This window comes from Mustela nivalis, assembly GCF_964662115.1.
Source record: "Mustela nivalis genome assembly, chromosome: 11".
In the NCBI taxonomy this organism is placed as follows: Eukaryota; Metazoa; Chordata; class Mammalia; order Carnivora; family Mustelidae; genus Mustela; species Mustela nivalis.
This window is the reverse complement of record NC_139030.1, coordinates 86,509,432-86,529,774: the sequence shown is the minus strand read 5'-3', so window position 1 is coordinate 86,529,774 and position 20,343 is coordinate 86,509,432. Positions and strand designations below refer to the sequence as shown.

At 55.2% G+C, this 20,343-nt stretch overlaps 1 protein-coding gene across 18 annotated transcripts in view; it reads right to left on the bottom strand.

The window, feature by feature from the left end:
• TNS1 (tensin 1) overlaps positions 1-20,343 on the bottom strand; it is a 221,448-nt gene that overhangs the window by 163,909 nt on the left and 37,196 nt on the right. For 16 of the 18 annotated variants that reach the window (XM_082690433.1, XM_082690451.1, XM_082690444.1 and 13 more), the window contains exons 2-3: positions 14,504-14,618; positions 3,586-3,623 (exon numbers count right to left, since the gene is read on the bottom strand). In XM_082690433.1, the coding sequence (XP_082546559.1) occupies positions 3,586-3,623; positions 14,504-14,618 (153 nt within the window). Of the gene's footprint in view, positions 1-3,585; positions 3,624-4,068; positions 4,388-12,498; positions 12,630-14,503; positions 14,619-20,343 lie in introns of those variants that run through there. The other 2 variants (XM_082690439.1, XM_082690435.1) reach the window with 2 other exon arrangements.

Below are 20,343 nucleotides of genomic sequence, written 5' to 3'. Positions count from 1 at the left end.
ACACTCAAGCAGCCCCATGGAGAGTGCCATGGGGCAAGAAACTAGGACCTCCTGCTAACAGTCCACGTCAACTCGATAGCCACATGAATGAACCACTTGGAAGCAGCTCCTCCAGCACCAGTCAGGCCTTCAGATGACCACAGTCCCAGCTGACGTCTTGACTGTCGCCCCACGAGACATCCCCAGCCAGAACCAGCCAGCCAAGTCACTCCCAAATTTCTCACCCATGGAAACTGCATGGGATACTAAATGCTTGTGGCTGCTTTCCACTACTAACTTTGGGGGGAGATTGTTACATCCTATTGCTGTGTAAATAATACAGCCCCTCTCAGATCAGATTGTGGTTCATGTTGCAAGAACAGTCCGGAAGGTGGCATGTTAAGGCATCCAGAACTACCCACTCTCCAGAGGGGTGACCAGTGCAGGCTGAGTTTGAGAAGACAGGAGAGAACACACATATGCAAGAAATCCCCAGCATGTGGGAAAAGAGCTGTGAAATAAGAAATCAAGCAAAGCAGAAAACTTGGCACCTTCTTCCCTAGAAATTTCTCACACACTCCATCTATCTCGGTAAATGGAACCACGTGCACCCAGTGACTCTAGCCAAAAACCTGGGAGTCATCCCTGGACCCATTCTCTCTCACACACCCAACATCTCATTCATCAGCCAAGTTCTGGGCTCTACCTCAGAATGTATCCCAGATCTGGCCCCTTTTCATTGCCTTTCCGACAAGCACCATGGACTAAGCCACCAGCCTCCCCTACCTGGACTATGTCAGCAACCTGCTGGCCCATCTCCCTAGCCTACCCTGTGCCTGCTCAAGTCCAGAGCAGCCTTCTCAAAACAGAGATCCGATCATGTCCTATGTGCTCCAAATGCTCCAGGGCTCACTATTCTATAGTGACGTGACCTTCTTTCAAGCATTTGATAAGCTCATCTCACCTCGGGGCCTTTGCACTTGTTCTTCCAACTTCCAGGTCACCAAGGAACATCAACATTTGAGTCTCACCTCATGTGATCCTTCCTCTGAAAAGTCTTCCTGGGTCACGTTAGCCTAATCACTCTCTAACACACTGCTTTAGTTCATTTCCTTCATAGCATGTTTATCCTACTTATTGTCTGTCTCCCCCAGGAGAATGTCAATCCCATGAGGGCAAATGCCTTATCTGTCTTATATACCCAGAACACTGCCTGGCCCTTGGAAAGAGCTCAGCAAGCATTTGTGTAATGAGCCCTGTCTAGAGGTAAGGGGATAGATGAGATGACCTCCAAGTTGATCTGGTTATAAAATCCAGAGGACAGAGCTCTGCTGTGTGCGCTGGGGCTCCCACCGCCCTTCCCGGCAGGAGGAAAAGGCAGGGCAGTAGTAAGATCTGTGGTTTTAGGGGAAAGACTTGCCAGCTGGGTGGAGTGCACGCCACCAGTGCATCCCATTTCCTATAGAGGAAAATCCTCTAAAAGGCTCTTTCTGTCTGTCTGGCCATGCCCTGCCAGTCCACCTCTACCCTCTGGGCTGTCCTCCAGGGCTAGGCAGAGCAGAATTTTGCTATAACCGACAGCCTGGGAGATTCTGAGTCCCCAGCATTTCCAAGAATTGCCAGGCAGGTTATGCTCCCAGAAATCATTTCTGGCACCTCTCTGGCATCTCAGCCTCCATTCAACCAGACTCAGACCCTTCCCTGCCAGTGTGTTCATTCCCTCATCCTGTCTAAAGGCATCTGCTGCGGCAAGAGACAGAAAGCCAAGGGGGAGGGGCAGAGAAAGATTAAGGAACATCAGCAAGATGGGATCTTTAGAAGGAAGCACCAAGGCCCAGGGACAAAGATGGTGAGGAGTTACACCAGGAGACCTTGGGAAAGTCATTCACCCTTTGGGTGCCTCAGTTTCCTTATTCATAAAACAATGGGATCCTTCAGCCTGTTTTACGCCATGATGGATTAAAAGAATAAAGTCAGATAATGCACTGAAGTGCCTTCTAAAGCCCAAAGCGCTGTACAAACATTCATTGTTATTAAGAGAAGCAGGTGCAGAAGGGAAGAGAGAAAGGGAGTAGACAGGGGAGGAGCGAGAAGGCGCAGCCTCTGGGGTTAAAGGGTGGAGAAGCTCTGCTCTGGATGAACAGAACAGGGAGGCAGATGGGGGGAGAAGCAGAAACTCACTGCCCGCCCCCACCACGGGAGACAAGGCTTCGAGAACCAGAAAAGCAGAAGGCGATGGGAGGGGCAGCTCTCCAGGTGTGCCCATTGTGAGCCAGGCCCTTTGCACTTCTGCTAGGAGGGCACTCCTACCTGGAGTTTACCAATGGGGAGACGGCCCCAGCAAAACCAAGGATTTTGCTTGAGCAAGGTCACCAGGGAGGAAATGGATTACCTCGCAGATCTGTCCGCTCCATGAGCACCCTTCTCTAAAATAATCCTTGGCGCTTGGAGTGACCGGTTGATGATAATGACCAGTTACTCCATTCTGGAGCACCTACCTTACGTCAGGCACTGTCCTGGGCACTTTCACACCCATTATCCCATTTCATCCTCATAATAACCTCTTCTTATTCCCGTCCCCTCGAGGATGAAACAGGCTCACAGAGGTTGCATGACTGGCCCAAGGTCATTCGGCAAATAAAGAAGCAAAGGATGAGATGAACCAGATACTGAGTCTCCACTGCCCCCTGCATGCTTTTGAAACTTCCTCCCTCCTCCTTCCATTCACTGAACTCCTTCCAGAAAGATCTGGGGTGAACAGCAAAGGTGGACTGCAAGGGCAGGGGAAGATGAGCCATCATGGCGGGCGGCGCAGACGGACAGGTAAGGCCCGGCATTTCCACCTCCAGAAAGCTGGCCCATGTGACAGAACAGCCGCCCTCCCAGATAAGCCATCACAACGCAGCACTCTAAGAAGCCCGCTCCTGACCCATCACCCCTCTGTCCAGGCCTGAGAGGATGCAGCAGGGCTCCAAGCCAGCCAGGCCAACCCTCTAGCCTTCTTGCCTCAGTTTCCTTCTCTCACTTAGGCCAGCCTTGAAACACCAATGGGGAAACAGGACCAAAGTGCCACCTGGCCAATAATAAGAGTGAGATGATCTTGCGAGAGGTTCTGTGCCCGGGGAAAGCCTGACCTCCGACCTCATCCCCACTTCCCCACCTATCCCGTTTTCCCGCCACTGGCCTCCTTTGGCTGTGGCCCCCATCCCAAGTTTTTCCAGACTGCCTGAATTGGGCCAACCAGGGCTCTGTGCCGCCCACGGGATAAATGAAATGCATCCCCCTCCTCCTTCATTCCCTGAACCAGCGCCCCCTCCCCCAACTAAGGGAAATACTTTCAAAAGTCCCCTCCCTTGGAGCTTGGTCCCTGCCAGGCACCTTCAGGAGCTGCTCAGACCCCGCACGGTGGCCCCCCACCCCTGGGCCTCGCCTTCACCTTGACCCGAGCCCGCTCCCGGCCCGAAGCTTTGCATAAACAAAGAGCAGGGCAGGGGGACGACCCGGGCACCGCCCCCGGCCCGCCGGCGCCCCCTGCTCCCGTCCCGGACCCGAGCCAGTCCCGTCCCCGAGTCCCCCCGCCGAGCCTGCCGGCCCGCGGCCGCTTACCTTGGCCTGGCATTTCCGATGACAGGAGAAGCTGCAGACTGCGAGAGGGCGAGACACAGAAAGAAAGTTTAGCCGCGAGGTATGAAATGGAAACTCGGGCGAAATCTCCTCCCACCCCCGCCCGCACTCCGCTCTCGGGAGGGAAGGAGGGAAGGAGGGAAGGAGGAACGGAGGGAGGAGGGGGCGGAGGGGGGCGGCTGCCGCAGCTCCCCGGGGCCTGCGGGGCGGGAACGCCCGGGACTGCGGACCCGCGGGCCGCGGAGGCGCCGAGCCCCCATTGCCAGAGCCCCCGGGGGGGCGGGTGCGGGGAGGTGGGAGGGGCAGGGGGAGGGGCGGGGGGGACCTACTCCCCTGCTGGATCTGTGCCAGGGGCAGAGGAGGCCGGGACCCAGGCCCAGTGGCAGCCGGGACCCAGGCCCAGTGGCAGCCGCGCCAAGGAATAGGGCTTGGGGTGGGGTGGGGGTTCTCCCATTACATACACACCAGGCAGGCAGGCAGCCGGCAGCCCAGGAACCCGGATCGTTGACTCTCCCCCAGAGAGAGACGCACACACCCAATTTACGGTCCAGGAGAACCTGGGTGCACACACACATGCACACTCACACTCACCAATAACCACTATCCCCGTGCACCCGGCCAGACATCTACACATACACATATATATACACACATAGCCTCACACACACTCGCACTCATACTCATGCCCCAGGGAAACCTCTGACTCAGGGGCACCAGCACACACACTTTCACAGGACACCCCCAGCATACAGCGCGACACAGGCATTGGACACGGACACACGTATAGATGAGCCTTACGCAGGCTCACAAACTCCTTGTGCATCATTTGAAACACACACACACACACACACACACACACACACACAGCAGACTTAACTCTGCCCTCCCACCACCAGAAGCTGGAATCAAATTTCCTATGGGGTTCCCTCAGTCTGGAATGTCCCAGCCCTGCCTGCCCCACCCCCAGGGCCCTCCCTGGGGTTTAGTGGTTCCCCTCCCACCAGGTCTCACCGATGGGGTGAGGGGTCTCCTGAGCTGAGCTTCTGCACTGACTTGACCTTGTTAGCTGCTGAGAAAGGGGGGGGTGGTGGTGGTAGGAGTCAGGGAGGCTGGGGAGAGCAGCCTCAACCCCAAATCTTCGGCAAGCACAGCCCTGGGCCACAGCCCGCTGCCATGGCCTCTTGGATCTACAGTTCGTCCAACCCCTCTCTGGCTTTGAGCCAACCTGATTCTCAGCAGAATGCAAAAGGGGGAGACTGAGGCATAGATGAAGGCCCAGAGCTGCCAAAAGAGGGCTGTCCATACTAAGGCTTCTGATTGGTCTGTAGGAGTGGAAGTCTAGGATGTGACCTTGGCCACTGGCCCTGCCTGGGACCTTGTTCTCCCAGAACCTAGTCCTGGCCCCAACTCAGGCCTGTGACTCAGCTGTTGCTGAGCAAGCCTTTCCAAACCCCACCAGCCACCCAGGCCAGCTCGGGAACTTCTGCACCCCTGACCACACCAGGACATACCCACCCCTGGCCACCCAAATCAAATCATGCCCATCTGTCTAGCCTTTCTGCTTCTCTCTTGCCTTACCCCACCCCACCCCTACTACCCCAGGATGGCAATTCCCCTCCAGACACCCCAGCCCCACCCCCATGCCTTCTCTCCTGGCCTTGGAATGTGGAATTGAGAAAGCCTCAGGCCATGTGGCTTGGGCTGGCCCTTCCAGCCAGGCAGGCGCCCCACTGGGCCACTACCTCCAAACAGAAGGACCTTTCCCCTTCCTCTGCTGATCAAATCCCAACCCTCCTGGAATAAGTCCTGGGCCCCTCCTCTGTTCCCTACCTCCTCACAGCTATCACCACACAGAGCACATTTCCCCCACCGCCTCGGTCCCTATAACTGTGGGCTCCTTCAGAGGAAGGACCTGTCTCTCTCTCTTTCTCTCACTACACAATACCTGGTACACAGTAGAAGCTTAATAAATGATTAAGGAGTTGGACCTGACTGAAGATCTCCCCTGGAGTTTATGTGTTCCCCCATTTAATCATTCCCACCCCACTCTCAACTTTCCCTTGAGCCATACCCTGCCTGCCCCCAACATTTCATGATCCATCACAAAAGCATTTCCTAAGTGTCCACTCTGGGCCTACTGACCCCAGTCAAGATACCAATAGCACAATGACCTCTGGGACTCCAACTTCAAGTATCTGACAGTTGATAGAATGCGCCAAACCCTTTCCTACCTCAGGGCCTTTGCACTTGCTGTTCTGGCTGCCTGGACCATTCTTTTTCACCCCAGCTGTCTGTCCATTGCTCACCAAGCCAAATCCTTCTTCTCCTTCTAGAATCCACTGAAAGCCATCCATCTCCTCCAAGAGCCTTTTCCTAACCACCAAATGACATTAGGCACCTCCAATATTCTTTCTCGGCAAGACCCTGATAATTTCCTTCTTAATACAGTTCACAGTCTGAAGTCAACATGGGTAACTACTGCTCGCTTATGAATAAGTCTGCCTCCCTACACTAGACCTATGAGGGCAGGGAGCATGCCTGTCTCATTCACACCAAATCCCCAGTAGCTAGAACACTTTCTGATCCAGCCCCTGGGATGCACAGCTGAATGCAGCATCTTTGTGGAAATGGCAAGAAGGTGCCCTTTCTCCAGGCAGACCCAACTCTGTACCTGGGTGCATGGTCTGGAGAGCAAAGCGTGGCTGCTTCCAGCGCTCTCTCGGGTAGGTGCCCTTGGCAGTGAACAGCCTGCTTGACCGTCCGGGGCAGCCCCGCCTGTTGCACAGTGGGCAGACACTCAACAAATGCCCTTGGGTGGAGGGCAGATGGAGAGATCATTGGGCAACTGCAGTACATTGAGCCGAGGGCTCCGTGAGTGCTGGAATGCAGAGGGTGCCCTTGAGAGCTCTCCAGTGGGGAGCAAAGGGAGACCTTCCCCAGGCCCCAGCCCGGAACACAAAAGCTCCTCAAACTCCACTCAAGTGGTAGGTTCCCAGCAGCTCTGCCGGTGGATTTGTACACCTTAGGAGCACCCATGCCCACCCCCAGAGAGGCCCTCTTGGACTAAGCGCCCTCCAGGAATGGTGCCCCCTAGTCTGGCCACCCTTCTCCGGTCTCCCCCAGGGGGCAGTATTTCCTACTCTAACTGGCAGTTCCCCTGCTGTCACGTGGAATTTGGGCATGCCACTTTCTGCTGGCTTCCCACTTTCCAGATCCATGGCACGTTCAAATGTGCTCCAGGAAGGGAAACTGCGGCAGCCAGTGTTTTCTGCCTCCTGGAGGCACGCCTTCCTGTCATCCTCTCCCACAGTGAACAGCGCTGGCTTATGTACCCCGCTGAATATTGTAGAAACACTGGCATGTGACTCCTGCAGCTCTGTCATCAAAGGCATGGTGGCTTCAGCCCTGGTGTCTCCAATCACTGTCTCTGGGGGAAGCCAGGTACCACCCAGGATGCGTGAGGACCCCCAAGCGATGCTATAGAGAGGCCCACATGATGAACAGCTCGGGTCCCCCACCACCAGTCAGTGCCAACTCGGCAGGCGCGTGACCAAACCACCTTGCAAGCAGACCCTCCGGTCCCCGTCAGGCCCTCCGATGACTATGACCCCAGCTGACATCCTGACTACATTTGTGAGAGGTCCAGACCACCCCATGAAACCACACATGAAACCCTGACCTTCAGAAATCATGTGAGATCATAATTTCATATCTGTGGCAAATTGCTAAGTTTGGGGACAAATTTGTTGTGTGGCTCCAGATAACCAACACAAAGACCAGAGCCCAGGACCCCTCAGAAAGCAAGAGGCTAAAGGCTGATGCTGGACACTGAGGCCAGAAGGCATCTCCCCAGTCCTTCCTTGCACACCAGGAACAGGCATGTTCATCTCTGAAATTCTTTCTTCCCTTCCCTTCCCTCTACCAAGAATTAGTCATCATATCCCAGAAAGTAACTCCAAAGAGACTGTCCAATCTCCCTACCTCCTGCCAGTTCAGACCAATTAATCTTCCCTGGGTCCTGTCTCTCCTCCAGCCTTCCCCGCCCCCTTTAATCCACAGAGCCACAGGCCATTCTCAAGTGCAAACTGACCACATTGCACTCCTGCTTAGAACGGTCTTGTCCAGCCCCTCAGCACACTTATAACGCCCTTGCCGCCTCTTCCAGCCACTGCCCCAAAAGAGATCTGCCATCCTGAACTCCCCCAAAGGACACTGAATCTAGTATGTCTGAAATGGGGAACTCATATACATCCTCCAAGACCCGTTTCAAAAATGTCCCTCCCTGAATAATCAGGCACTCAAAGATGATCCCTCCCTCCTCTCTGCTCCCAGTGAGGTCCTGTTCAACCTGGCAGTTTTGTGTCCTGCCCCTCCTCCTGGCACAAGGTCTGACATACAGATGGGGCTCAACAAATGTGATGTAAATTTAAAAACTGGAAGAATTCTTCCCAGCCTAAACCACTGGGACCGATGCTGATGTTCTGGGGCAATGGAAGAGCCACAGGAGAGGGTGAATGAGCCCCACTTTTCCGCTCCAGCCCCTGCTAGGAGAGGGCCAGTGTGGACCATGACCAGTGCTTTCTGAGTGTCTCAGGACACACACCACCCATGATCCAGCCTGGTCCAGCTCTCCATGTACCCGCTTTCCTATCTGGCTGCATGGAGACTGGCTCTCAGCCCAGATGTTGGTCATGCTCTGTGACCTGGGACCAGTAAGCCACTCTGAATCTCTATGTTCTCCTTATCTGTAAAATGGGGGCAATAGGAGCATCTTTCCCAGGGTTGTTGTGAGAATTGATGGACTTCGTGTGTGTGGCTGGCCCCGAGGATGCTCTGTGGAAGGTTGTAGCTGGTATCAGCATCGGAGAGCCCCTGTCTCCTAATCAGGACACCGGGTTCTAGTCCTGAGGATCATCTTACAGCTGTGTGACCCGAAGCAAGTACCTCCCACTCTCTGGTCCCCACCACACCCTGCTGACTCACACTCGTTAGTTAGCCTACATTAGCCCTGAAAGTCCCCAAACTGCTGAGCCCTAGAACAGAGGATCCTCAAGCCATCTCCCCGCTGCGAGAGCCTGGGGCAACCCACTGGTCTCTCCACCAGTCACCACTTGTCTCTTCCTCCCTCCGACAATGGAATCGTGAGCAAGCCTGGGTTCCGACCCCGAACTCATCCCAGACTCTATGAAACACCGAGCCTGTGGTGGACAGGGAGGCCCACTCTGCAAAGTACCCCTCCTCATTGTGGGGAAACTAGGGCAAGAAAACGCCGCCTTCCCATCCTGCTGGGCTTCACGCTTGAGTCCTCCCCAGACACACATCCCAGGACCCACCCAACCTTGGTCCCCTGGCTCCCGCAGAAGGCTGGCCTCATAAGCCAATGACTCCACAAGATGAAGCCCCCTGGGGAGGGATCCTGTCAAACCAAAGCTTGGTAGAGCCCCAGGAGCCTCATCTCTGCCCATGGGTGTCAGCATGCCCCCCCCATCCCCGCCCAGCAGGGCCCAGCCAGTGGCAGGGCTGAGAACCTCAGAGTGTGGAGGGGTCCACAGGTTACCTGCTGGGATGGAAAACCGCACCCCCCCCCCAACCCCATTCTGAGCCGGCTCCTGCCTCGCAGGGCTGCTGGGACTCTGTCCTGAGGTGGCTTCCTGCCCTCCCGGGAACACAGGAAGCCAACATTGTTGGGATCTAAATGGCCTTTTCCTCCCAGCCTCAGCTCGGAAAATGAGCACATAGCCTCGGTGTGCACCTGACCCCAGCAGGAACTGCCCACACCCCCAGTGGGCCTCAACTCTTTTCTCCAGCTGGCAGAGACTGGCCCAACCACCCACCTGCGCGCACAGCCTCACGGCCTTTCCCTGCCCCACTTATCTCCACAGCCTGGCCTGGAGGTGTGTGACGGTTTCTATGATGTGTCAGCTCAGGTAGGCTATCTATCATACCGAGATAGTTGTTCAGCATGATCCTAGATGTTTCTGGGTAGGGGCTTTTATGGATAAGATTAACATTTAAATCAGCAGACGTTGAGTAAAGCACATTAACCTCCATGATGTGGATGGGCCTCGTCCAATTAGTCGAAGGCCTGAATAAAACAAAGACTGATTTCCCCAAGCAAGAAGGGACTCTGCCAGCTAACTGGTTTTGAATCTGAACTGCAACTCTTCCCTGGGTGTCTAGCCTGACCACAGATTTTGGATTTGCCAAGTCCCCATAATTGCATGAGCCAATTCCTTAAAAATAGATTATCTATCTATCCATCCATCCATACATCCTGTTGGTTCTGTTTCTCTGGGGTACCCCAAGTAATACAAGGTATCTCAGGGCATGGCCAGGGGTGTGGGTGCCGTGTGACTCTGAAGTTCAAGCAAGAAGAAACCTTGATGTTCCCATCCAGTGGTTTCAAACTTTTATGCAGATGGAATCTTACAGGGAACCTCGTTGATCTTGGTCAACATTGACTAAATGCTTGATCTGAGCTCTTTATGTGTACATATTATCTCATTTAATTCCCAAAGTAACCTGAGGAGGGAGGTGTGCTATGTGTCTCATTTGAAAGGAGAGGTGACTGAGGCTCATACGGGTGACACGGGCTGCTCGAGTTCTTACTGGTAAGGGGCAGAGCTGGGATATGAATCCAGGATGTTTGGGCTAAGCGCAAGACCACCATCCATTCTGCCTCCCAATATGTCTAACCTCTAAAACCAGAGCTGTTCTGATTAAAGTGTACAGGAGTTCCAGAACCCCAGCCCTTCAAGCCTTCCGCCTTAGGTTTCCCCATTTCCTACCTTCTCAGACCCCTAAATCGTCTCCAGAAAAACCTTACAGGTCTGTTGGATGAGTTTAGAGCCTCTGATCTAGTCCAATCCGTCCTTTAGAGAAATGGGAAAGCTAGGCCCAGAGAGGTTAAGTTTCTCACCCAAGCTCACACAGCCGGGCCATGGCAAGCCAGGACTAGAACCCATGGGTCTTCCCACCCTACCAGGCTGCCTCTAATGACCCCAAAGAGGTCCTCAGGCAGAGGGTAGAAGCTGGAGTCCCCAGTGAAATAACAAGAGGACAAAGAGCTCCCTGCAACAAGGTTTCCCCACATCCAGCCGGTAAGGGCTTCTGGGTAGGTTTGTCCCATTGCCTAATAATTTGCCTAATTATCTTTCCCAAGTGCATCCCCCTTGGGGGAAACAGCAGACGACTTCCCCGATCTTCCAGGTCAATCAGAGGCATTGAGAAGAGAAGTAATCTAAGCTTTGCCCCCCCCCAATCCAGGCCTAGATGGCAGCCCTTAGGCTCTTAAGCTGGCATTGTGGTCTCTTCCCTTGGGCTTCAGCCTAGCAGAAGGCCAGAGCCCTTTGGCAAGGCTGTAGCCTCCCTAGAGCACTGCTGCAAGCATCTGTGAGAAACCCGTTGTTTGAACGGAGGAACTCCTACACATCCGTCAAGACCCAGCCTACATCTGCCTTACCTGATGAACCCTGGTAGGAAAATCTCTGCTAAGTCAGAGAGGACCTTTCACACACACCTCTCTGTCAGTTTTGCTGCCATTTTCTGTGATTGTCGGGTGGCCTGTCTGCCTCTCAGGTCAGGGGCTGGGTCTTGGCTCCAGTACCTGGCTCCGCATCAGGCCCAGAGGGGGCGCAGTTCACCATCAGCAGATGGACACACGTGTGTTTGCAGCAGGTGAAGCGGCCGCCTCCACTGGGACAGTTAGCAGGCCTTCACAGACTCCAACCAGGGAGATTTCCAGATCCCCCCTTCCCCCATATGGCCCTCAGTGCCATTCTTGTCCAGCCCCCTCTCTCTAGCTGAGGAAACTGAGTCCTGAGCGGTGACATAACTCACCTGAGGTCACGCAGCGTGTGAGTGGCAGGGCCACAAATAGAGCCCAGACCCCTAACAGAGGCCCGGGCCTCCTCTCCTGCCATTGTCTTCATCCGTCCGTCTCCCCCAACACGGACACTTAGTCCCTAACGCCAGCATTCGTGTTACAGCCACACACAGAACCTCCGTGTTCCTCACAGTCACCACCTGCCCAGGGACCTGGGACAGGGTTTATTATTAACCCCACAGCACACAGGAGGAAACGGGCTCAGCGAAGGAGAAGACTGGCAGCCGTCTCACAGTGACCTCTTGGCCTGTTTATCAGTCACACTTACGCCCGAATGTCCTGCCACCTTAGTTCAGGCAGACAAGCGCCCCAGTTTCTCTAGATCTAGGAAATTGTCCTCACTGCCCCTGCCTGCAGGACTTCCCTCGGTGCCACATGCCCCGTGGAGACTGAATTGACAGCCTCGATGTTCCAGACACTCTGCCCCTCATCAACCCCAGCCACGAATCCAGAGGGTAACCATTCTGTAACCCCAGACTTGAAGCCCCAGAAAAGGAACCAGAGCACAGCAAACCCTGGGCTTGGCAAACAAAACATGACCTGGATTTTAGTCCACAATCACTCCCTTCACCAGGGAGCAACAATGCATATCTTGTGGCCCTGGATGGATGGATGGATGGATGGATAAGAGCATCTATCCAGCTTGTGCCACCTCCCGGTTTCAAAGCACAGAGAGTCGGCTCATTGCTGCGTCGCCCACCAGTTAGTTCAGTGACCCCAACACTGACCTCAGGCCAGGTGACACTGACGGTCTTGCTGAAAAGCCACACAGTAGCCTGTAGAGCTGGGAGTCTTCAATCCTCCCTTGCTGGGCCCCAGACCCCAGCCCTTCCATGGCCCAGTGCTGACACCTGGTGGTGCCTTTGGACATTAGTCCTGGCTTGCTTTCCACTTCTCAGTAACTCATTCAGAGCTGCCAAACCAGCCCAGCAGCCCACTGGCCATCTGCCCTCCACTCTGGTTCACACCAGCAGGGCCAGGCTCCGAACCAGGTAAAACCCGCGTCTCACCTCGGGAGCCTTCCATTCCCACGGGTCACATCCCCTCTTCAACCCAGGCCCTCAAGCCAGGACCACAGACCACAGACCCAGGGGAACCCAGGACCACAGACCATCACAGAAAATTCAGCCACAGATGTGTGCCCAAGGTCACAGTGAGTGCCGGACTTCCTTCTTCCCCACCCCTGTGCTGCCTCCTATCAGAGAAGTGCCAGCGGTCGCTGGGGTGAAGGGAAGGCACGCTGGGGAAGGAAGGAAGGATCTGAGGGGGACGCTCAGGGGTGAACTTCAGCAGGTTCAGGGGGCGGGGTCACGTGGGGTAGTGACGCTAGGAAAATGCAAAGCCCCGCCTCCAGCAATTCTGGCCTGACTCCTCCCACCTCCCCACGCTGACCCACCACCCGTCCTAGTGGGACCTCTGGGGAGGAGGGTGACACTATGCGGCGAATTTGGGTACTGCAGAAGGCCTTGTTGGCCGCCTAAATCCCAGCGAAGGACCATTAACCTCTACCCTTTGCCGAGAGCGGGACGTGCCTAGAATGTCCTGCACATGTACATTCGCACACACTCACGCTCCTATCCACCCACTCCCCACTCCATTGTGCCGCTGAAACTCCTTGTCTAGGAAGACTTCCCACCCCCAGGGAGCGCACCCCGACAGCCCCACTCAGACCCAGCCAGCAGTGTGCCTTGGCAAGAGTCTTAGGGACTGATCCCCAGCTTCTTCCTCTATAAATCGAGGGTGACACAGGCACCACCCCTGCCCCACGCTGTGAGCACCACAGGAGAGCCTTGTGAGCGCTGTGATACAAAAGGCTTTGATAATTACTCTGCTTCCCAGCCCCACTAAGACTTGGGGGTGGGGAGGGGGGACGTGGAGGGGAAAGTCCAGGTGGAGCCACGCGAGTCAAGGCCCAGGGCGAGAACAAGATTGGCCCCTTCGGCATGTTTGACACACTTGGTTTATGCAAGAGCCGAGCAGGGTGCAGATGGGCTGAGTGTGGACTTGGGGGACAGGAGTAGACGGGTCAGAGAGCTGGCAAGGGGTGGATGCCGGCGGGCCTCACAGTGAAGGAAGGGGACAGGGCTCTGGCTTGGGGGCCGGGGAGGCTCCCAAGGCTGAACCCGGGGACAGACAGAACTAGGTCTGCATAGAGTCCGGCTGGGAGAGGGTGAGGAGCAGTGGGTTGGAGAGGATGGGTCAGGAGGCAAAGGGGCTGCAGTCAGCCCTCCAGGTGAGAGGTGTGACAGCCGGAATTGGCAGCAGAGAAGCTCAAACTAAATTGGGAGGCCCTGCCAATGGAGAAGGGGAGGAAGGCATCTGGTAGGGCAACTGGATGAGTGATGACATCAGGCACCGCGATCAGGCGCAGGGGCCTCCCATTGATTTTACACTGATTTTACGGTGCGATCTGGGGCAAGACACTGATTTCTCTGACAAGAGTGGCAGCCAGACCCCAGGCTGGGTCAGAAGCCCATGAGAACAGTGACTGAAAAAGCCCAGCAGCCACCAGCCCCGCCCCGGTCTGAGCTGGGGCCTCTTAAACTCTTAAACTCACCCCTAAATTTGGTGCCCTTCCCAGTGCCAGGCATACGCCACCCACACACCTTCCACACACCCCATCCCCGTGCCGATCACGGGACCTCCACGGGTCATCCACGTGCTCGCCGCACAACACCCACACATCCCCACGCCCCACGTGCGTGCCAGCTACACGACACCCACAGGCTGGCCGCACCCCACTCACACCCCCTCCACACGCTCACTACGTGCCAACCACACACCACACACCACTGGGCGTACACCTGCCACAGGCCCCAGCATCCACGCATAGGCCATATGCCATCTCCATGCCACCCATCACCGCCACGTACCACAAACACCCACAAGCTCGTCATCTGGTGTGCTCAGATGCTCAGATGCTCAGCAACCCCAAGGACATCCGCCCAGGTCCCAGGCCACCTCATTCCCCCGACGACCCACTTCCCGTCCCCCATAGCCTGCCCAGCTGCTCACCTTTGCAAGTGCAACCCTCGCGGGTGATGACCTGACGGCAGATGCCACAGGGTTTCACCTTCTTGAAGGTCTTCACCTTGAAGTGGTGAGTCTTGGGGGCCTCCAGATCCTCTGGCTGTGGGGGGGAGAGGCACAGTGATCAGGCCTGGGCACAAGGCCGGGAAAGGAGCCGGGGGGACTCGGGGATAAGTGGGCCAGGACTGGGGAAAACAAGAGGTGAGAGAGCCCCTTCAGGGGTGACAGGCCTGAGCCTATTTCTGGGAGGAGATGCCCCAGGAAAGAGAGCTGAACAGGACCCAAACCCAAACACTGAGGTGGGCGGCATACGGGGACACTGATTTCACATGACTTACTCAATACAATTTCACACACGTACGCCATGTCACCACACTCCAGAAGACTCTCTCATAGCCGTCCCAGTCAATAGCCCCCTTAGGTAAATACTATTGTGACTTTTTTAAAAAGATCTTATTTATGTATTTATTTGTGTGTGAGAGCGGGAGGAGAGCAGAGAGGGGGAATGGGGAGAATCCCAAGTAGACCCTGAGATCATGATCCGGGTCAAAATCAAAAGTTAGATGCGGGGCTCCTGGGTGGCTCAGTGGTTTAATCATCTGCTCTTGGCTCAGGTTATGGTCTGGGATCAAGCCCCACCACCGGGCTCCCTGCTCGGTGGAGAGTCAGCTTCTCCCTTTGTGCACGTGGTCTCTCTCTCTCTCAAATAAATAAAATCTCTTAACAAAAAAAACAAAACAAAACAAAAAAAAAAGAGCCGGCTATTTAACCAACAGAGCCACCCAGGCACCCTGATACTATTGTGACTTCTATGGGCAAACACTCGTCTTGCCGGAGTTTGAAACTTCACTGCATCGTGAACGTCATTCCTGTGTCTGGCGTCTGGCGCTCGGGGTTCATCTGTGGGATTCAGCCACATGGCTCACTGCTGTGTGGTAGCCCACGTGTGAGAGTTGCTGCTTCCTTTACCCATTCTACTGGCGATGGTCCTTAGCCTCTTTACCCACGGAATGCCACGACCCCCCCCACTCTCTCTCACCCTCCTGCTACCACCTGTGGCCCCAGCCCAGAAGCCTCTGCCGTCTTTATTTTTATTTGCAGTTCTTTGCATTATGAAAATATTGGTCTGGGGGCACGTGGGTGGCTCCGTGGGTTAAAGCCTCTGCCTTCAGCTCAGTTCATGATCCCGGGGTTCTGGGATCGAGCCCCACATCGGGCTCTCTGCTCAGCAGGGAGCCTGCTTCCCCCTCTCTCTCTGCCTGCCTCTCGGCCTACTTGTGATCTGTGTCTGTCAAATGAATAAATAAAATCTTAAAAAAAGAATAAAAGAAAGAAAGAAAGAAAAAGAAAATATTGCTCTGTTAATTTTTCTTTTTATTTTTTTTTGAAGATTTTATTTATTCATTTGACAGACAGATCACAAGTAGGCCGAGAGAGAGGAGGAAGCAGGCTCCCTGCTGAGCAGAGAGCCCGATGCGATGCGGAGCTCAATCCCAGGACCTCAAGATCATGACCTGAGCTGAAGGCAGAGGCTTTAACCCACTGAGCCACACAGGCGTTCTGGTTAAATCTCCTTTTTAAAACTAGCCCAACCACACACATGAGATGAGAGGTGGGCAGGTGGTCCGAGACTTCTCTGGGTCTGACCAGCTGTAAGCCCCTGCTGCAGTCACTGCCCACTGCTACCAAGGCCTCAGTTTCCTACTCTAGACAGCGCAAGCTTGGACCACACACCCTCAAGCCCCAATAGTCTGTCTTTTGTAACCAGGTACGGGAACGCACTCTAAACCGCAAAGCCCTGCACCACCGGGGCTTAGACCCCCTACCTCCTTCTGTGGCCCTCAGCCCAGGCATGGGCTGGGGGAGCTTCCCGTTCAGGAAGACATCCCTGCTCACAGCACCATGCCTCTTCAGGGGACCCCACCGTGGTGTCCAACCGGATTCATTTCCCAGCTTCAGCAGCAGGGGCCAGCAGAGCACAGACCTTGGCAGCTCCATCGCTCTCTCCCTCTCTGGGGCCCAGAGCGTCCTGACTCCCATCTACACGCATAGCCACACACAGAGACACAGCTGATGACAGACCCTGCAGTTCCGGGGGAGGAAGTGTTCTTCTCTGCCAAGTCTCCCTCCCCATCCCCTGCGCCATTGCCTCTGGGCTGGGGCTGGAGGGGGTGACTTGTGTGTTCAGAGGAGGGAGGGAGGCAGCCTCCCGCAAACCCAGTATGTCCAGAATCCTCTTGGAAGACACTGACTGCAGTGGGGAGTCCCAGGGAAGAGAGAGGCTGAGCCATGAGCGAAAAACCGACAGATTGAGAGAGAGACAGAAAGCCAGAGAAACGAAGAGGCAATGAGATAGAAAGGGAGAGAGATAGACAGAAAGAATCAGAGAGACACAGATAAAGAGAGAGAGGAACAGAGAAGGATGTAGAAAAGCAACAGAAAGTCAAAGAGGAAGGAAAGAAGACCCAGATAAGGCAGAGGCAAAGAAAGGCAGAGACGAACCAGCACACACAGAGAATAAGAGAAATTAGACAGAAACACACGGAGAATATAAAGGGAACCGGAGAATCAAAGAAGCAGACAGACAAAAGGACACAGGCGCCAGCTTGAATGGGCCCCCAAAGGCTTTTAAACCTGGGCAGATTTGAGCATCACAATATGGAATGGTAATAGTGCTTAAATGAGTCCAGGCCCATATGGGAAATAAGTGAAAAAGCTCAAAGTTGATGAGAAACAGAAGATTTACATATCTCAAAGACCCTCACCACGCCACGGCTCTAAATTACAAAGGGGTAAAAAGTAACTTTGCCTGGAAGACTCCTCGTTAATCAAGGGATCAAAGCAAACATGACCAGTAATGGGGTGAATGGAAATCGTGCCCCGCAGAGGGGAAGCTTGGAGAACAGGACCCTACGTCTGCCATGTCCCTGCCTAAGGGACAAGTGGAATGTAATCATGAGGAAACATCAGACCGACCCAAATTGAGGCACAGTCTACCAATTAAATGGCTTGTGATCATCTGAAGTGACAAGGTCACAGAAGTCAAGGCAAGTCTGAGATTTCCAGACTGATGAGAAAGACCGCTGGAGTCTGAGGAGATACGGTGGTCAAAGGCAGGGGCTGGCTGGCACTGGGTTCTTCCCCCCAGCCCGTAAAGGACATCAGCAACTCGCCTGCAAACAGCTTAGGAAAACAAGTTCTTTGCACTATATTTGCAACGTTTCTGAAGTTGGAGATGGGCTCAAAATTCAAAGAGAAGACAAGCAGAGATGACAGGGAGGCAACCCCAGCAGAGACAAAGCCCAGGACAGACAGAGGTAGAGGGAGCGGTGGGCGGTGGAGCTGGGAGCCCGGCACTGCCCCCTGGTGGCTAAACCAGGCAACAGAGCCTGGGACCTGCAGGTCTGGAGTGTTGGGTCCTAGGAGCTATACTTCCACCTTCCGCAGAGGGTGGGGGCAGGGTGGCAGCAGGGGCAGGGCTGGGCACTGTCCTGCACTAGACCTCATTCAGTGTCCCCCAGCCCATCGGGAGACACAGGTGAGCCCCCACCATTCTGAAGTCTCACCTCCCCTGTTTGCCCGGCTTGGCCCTGCCTGGCAGCCTTCCAAATAATCTCGGTCTTAGACATTCCAGGGAGGGGGCTGGGCCTAAAGTCAACGGCAGCAGCCCAGCCCTGGGCTGGGGGGAGGTGCAGGAAAGGGACTTGGGGTTCCGTTTAAGGCCTGTGTAAGGAGGCAGGCAGGAAGCCCTATAGCCCAATCTTCTCAGGCCTACTCCAGCCACCCCCCAAGCCTGCCTCTCCCAATCCATGGAGTCAAGTGGAACTCCCCATTCCAGCTGAGCCCCTGGACCTCTCTGTCTATACCCCAAATCCAGCTCTTCCCCCCCAAAGCCCACGGAAGGAGGCCTTCTCCCCAAAGTATAGATGAACAGTGGAATCCCCCAAAATAGGCTCCTGGCAGCCCAATGAACAGATGGGAAGCAGGCAGAAACTTCCAGGCTGACAAGCAAACGCCCAGACTTCTCCCCTGGGACCTCCTGCCCAAACTCATAAATGTTGAGTTTACAAACTCTCCACACACGGGCGTGGAGAACAGGAACAGGGTCTCAGAAGCATTCTCCACCCTCATTCATCTAAGCAGCCTGTAGGCCAAGGCCAAGCCCACTCCTGCCCCTCCCCCCACCTCATTCTGGCTCTCTTGCTGAAGGAACTCTGGGATGGGAGTCTAAAGGAGGACATCAGTGGCCTTCTCTGGGCCTCACAGACCCCAGAGGAAAATGATGGGTTTGGACAAGATAGTCTGGGTATAGAAAGAGCAGGGGAAACATTAGGCCACTTTGACACAAGGGGCTGAAGGAATTGGGGTGGGACATGCTCATGGTTACAGAGAGGGGAGCCTCCTGGGATTTTAGCCCTCCACGAGAGGCTGGGGAGTGAGATGGGAGGGAGGAGGCCACCTCCAGGCAACTGGCCCCAGGCTGTGACCTCCTCAGGCAACATTAGCTTGTCCAGCTATAAGACAGGGTGTCTGGCAAAGTCATCGAAAGAGTCACTTACAGAGCTTAAGGTACCAGTCTGCTGGAGGAGAAAGTCTAGGGTGGGTGAGTCGTAGATCTTCCAGTATCTGAAGGGACTGTCCTTGTAAGCGGACACCAGACATGATCTATGAAGTATTCAAGGCAAAGCAAAACTCAGGGCGCAGGAGCCACGAGGACGTGTGGTTCGATGCAAGGGGGTACAAGAGCATCCCAACGACCAACCTGAGGTTAAAATCCTAGCGAAGAAGAAACTGGGGTGTCTGATACCCACATGGCCCTCACCCACGGTTACTCTGCAGACGCGGGTAGAGGACGGGAACGAGCCCACAAAGGCAAAGCTCTGCTCAGGGGTAGCCACTGGTTATGTTTTCCTGACAAGTGGCAGCCAGCCTCCCAAAGCACTCCCCGACCCGTCTTAGCTGGGTTAGCTCCTAGAGGACCTGGGGGATCCTGGTGGGCAAAGGAGGCACAGCCATGGCAGGACCTGCCTCCCTCAAGAGCCAAAGCCCAGAGAAGGGAAGGGGTCCTAGCCAGGAACTCATTCCTCCCCACCCTCCAAGCCCAGAGCCGGAGTCTGTGATAAGCACCCCCACCCAGCATCCAAGGGCTTTCCGGGGCCTCAGGGGGATCCTGTCCTTCCCACCCTCCATTCAGCCAAGCCAGACTGCCAGACAGTTCCATCCAGAGGGGCGTGGCACATCTGGCTAGAACAGCTTTGGCGGGAGTCCTGGGCCCTGGGGTGGGAAAGGCTGTTTGTCGGTTCCTCCCTGCCCTATGGGGGCAGAGTGTGGTGGGGGTGGTGAGTGAAAGGGGACTCACAGCCCTAGAGGTCCTTCAGCTCAGGCCTCTGGCCACCTCCGCAAGGAACTCCCCCAGCCCTACCCCCACTCGGAGCCCCCAGATGATGTGGCCAGAGGGCAGACATCTGCAGGCCAGTGAGCCTGGGGGAAGAAAGTCACCAAAAAGCAGGCGCTTGGTTGGTGCTATCCCCGCCTCCTGGCCATCCACCCCTCCCTGCCTTGTCTTCTGGGGTGGGGACACAAGGACGTGATTGGCATCAGCTGTCAATTCTGTGGGGAAGACTCGGACCCCCCAAGAAGCCGCAGGCTGGCATCTGGGAGACCCCAGTTACTTCAAGTGCAAGCTACCTCCAGACCTACCTCCCCTCACATACACACCAAAGTTCCTTAAACCACCCCCCCCCACCACCACTACCACCACCAATCTGCTAGCCAGCTAAGGGCCTGCCGGTGTTCTTGGTCGCCCGGGTGGAAAACTCTGAGTC